This window comes from Sinocyclocheilus rhinocerous, unplaced genomic scaffold (genome assembly GCF_001515625.1).
Source record: "Sinocyclocheilus rhinocerous isolate Xijiao unplaced genomic scaffold, SAMN03320098_v1.1 scaffold2864, whole genome shotgun sequence".
NCBI classification, from domain to species: Eukaryota; Metazoa; Chordata; class Actinopteri; order Cypriniformes; family Cyprinidae; genus Sinocyclocheilus; species Sinocyclocheilus rhinocerous.
Window position 1 is genome coordinate 2,846 of NW_015662584.1, and position 2,649 is coordinate 5,494.

At 32.3% G+C, this 2,649-nt stretch overlaps 1 protein-coding gene across 1 annotated transcript in view; it reads right to left on the reverse strand.

Annotated features, from left to right (window-relative positions):
• Nucleotides 1-692: 692 nt before the first annotated feature.
• Nucleotides 693-2,649, reverse strand: part of LOC107728137 (uncharacterized) — a 5,110-nt gene continuing 3,153 nt past the window's right edge. The window contains exons 4-6 of the mRNA XM_016538227.1: nucleotides 1,197-1,367; nucleotides 946-1,098; nucleotides 693-779 (exon numbers count right to left, since the gene is read on the reverse strand). Of these exons, the coding sequence (XP_016393713.1) occupies nucleotides 693-779; nucleotides 946-1,098; nucleotides 1,197-1,367 (411 nt within the window). The remainder of the gene's footprint in view (nucleotides 780-945; nucleotides 1,099-1,196; nucleotides 1,368-2,649) is intronic.

A 2,649-nucleotide genomic window follows, 5' to 3' on the forward strand; every position in this document is an offset into this window, starting at 1 on the left:
AAATTCAAGGGGTTAGTAATAATCTTTCATAGAACTTCAAAATTAGGCATGTTAAAATGTAGAGACCTGATAAATGTTAGTGTTTATGTGTGTTTGTACATTTAAATACAGAAAATACAGACCAGATTATAACGGTTATCGTAATGTATATTTGCCATGTTTATTAGTATGAAAAAAAATTACAATCAAAGTTTTCAACAACTAAATAATTGTACTACAGAACTAAATACCATACATGTCCACTGTAGGAACCTTGAATTGACTGTTTGTGCAGTGTATAATAAATGAGTAGATTGCACCACCTTCTGATCAGCAACAGAATGACTCTGGCAGGAGATGTTTGGTGATCTCTTATGCTGACTTATTGTAGATGTAAACAACATTTTATCATATTTTTTCTTAAAAAAAAGTTTGTATGTTTGCATGTGTCTGAATTACAATGACTGTTGAATAGTTAGAGAACATAACACAAAACGTGTTAATTAAAGCTGAACTATCAATTAAAAATTAATATATATAAAGTAGAAATAAAATGTAACAAAAAAAAAAACAAACAACTACCCACATTTATAATTGCATAAAAAATATATATATATATATAAAAAAAATGGAACTCTCTAGACCTTGGAATAGGAAATCATAGTCTTTTTTTCTGTAGTATGCTGAGAATCATTTATGTTTTCATTTTTCCTTCATTCGCGGCCAGTTATATCCTGTGGACTGAGGCAGAACAGATACTTTGTACCACTCATCCCAAGAACATAATTCCCAACCGTGATCTGAAATGACAATGAAAAAAGATTATTTTCATCTTAATGTAAATCTTACTTTACAAAGTTAAATAAGATTTAGATTAAACTTAACACAGCAGCGTTATCAAGTCAAATGATGAACTTCCATATAATCCATAGAATTACCAAAGAATTGAAAATATCAAAAACATACAGTGAGTGAGTCCACTGCTGGGAAGGCTCCTTTAATCTTACAGATGACGGCATTGGACTCAATCTTCTCCAAAACACACAGATACTGCCGATCTCCCTGTAGACCCGTCACAGTCACCTCACTCATACTCAAATTCAACATATCTGCCTTTTTCTGAGAAAAAGAGAATAATTAGTCCCATCAATGCACAGTTGGCAGCTCAAATTCTAAGGGGCAGATCTTGTTCTTCTGAAGAAGTTTTTTTTTTTTACCTGAATGTTCACCTGTAGATCATTGGCCACCTTTGAGGTGATAAATTCAGTGAATTCCGGATCAGACTTGTAGGAAAAATAATCCACACAGTCCACAGCAGAGTTCTGAACATTTAACAACAATCTAAACAGACCACTGCGATCATAAGGATGGGAGTGAAACCACACATCCTGAGAAACAGAGACAATGGAATTATGACTCTAATACATGTGAAGCTTTAAATAAAAATATGAAAGGCATAATGACATGAGGAATCAATTTTTTATACACTATGTATAAAATGGTTAAAACTAGATACACTATGTAGTGGTTAAAATTTTTTAACTGCATGCTTTGGTTGTGCTTAGACTCTGCTCCTCTACACGGATGAATAAATAAATAAAATTTTCTTTTTTTTTTGCAACTGGTGATTCATTGGAGGTTTGAGGTTTGGAATCATCTATGGTCATTTCTTTCTTGCTCGATGTGACAACAAAATTTCAGCTTCACACTATTCACAGCCAGAGCTACTTTTCTCTGTATACAGAAAAAGTACATGATGTGACGTGACACCTATGGATAAATAGAGTATATGTATGCAGTTTCCCGCAAAATCCATCCTGACAGCTCAAAAATAATAAAAAAAAAATAATTAAAAAAATCATTACAGTTGGAGGTGATAGTCTTGTGGACAGCGCTCCAAAATGTAGTGGGGCTGTAATTTAGGCAACACACCAGAGTCCCGACTTGCGTACCTTTCCCAATCCCGCCTCACTCTCTTTGCTTCCTGATTCCTGTCAGTCTATACTGTCCTATCGCAAACGGCTTCTACAAAACACACAACAAAATTTGAGTAAAGAAAGGCTATAAAGCAGAACAAAATTCATTTCAACTCCATATGACCACAGTATTTTTAATTAACAATAGAAGTTAAAAGTAACTTAATAATAATAATAATAACAATAACATGTAATTATAAATTTACATGAATAAAAAATATATATGTAATTACTAATTAATAATATACTGTATTATACATCATTTAAAAAAATAATGTGATTGTGACACATCTGCTGCTGATACACTGTAAAAAAATAAGCATAATTTTAACTGTAACATTTTGTTAAAACGCTAAGGAAAAAAAACTGTTAATAGGTTAACAGTAAGTTCACATACTATAAAAGATACTGTAAAAGATCTAACCAGACATTTCATGTGATTTTACAGTAAAATGCTGTTAATCTTACAGTTTTTAGAAGTAAAAAAGAACAAATCGATGTATAATTTACAGTCCAAAACTGTAAACTGATATTCCCAGGCATGTTAAAGGTACAAAACAGATTTTAATATCAGTGTGCGTTGTTGAATTTACTGGTTTACATTCAAATTGTCTTGTTTGTAAATTACAGTTCCCTTTCAGTCGGTCACTCTCGACGTCACGTCGGATGACCGACGAAATTGGGATCTCGCTTA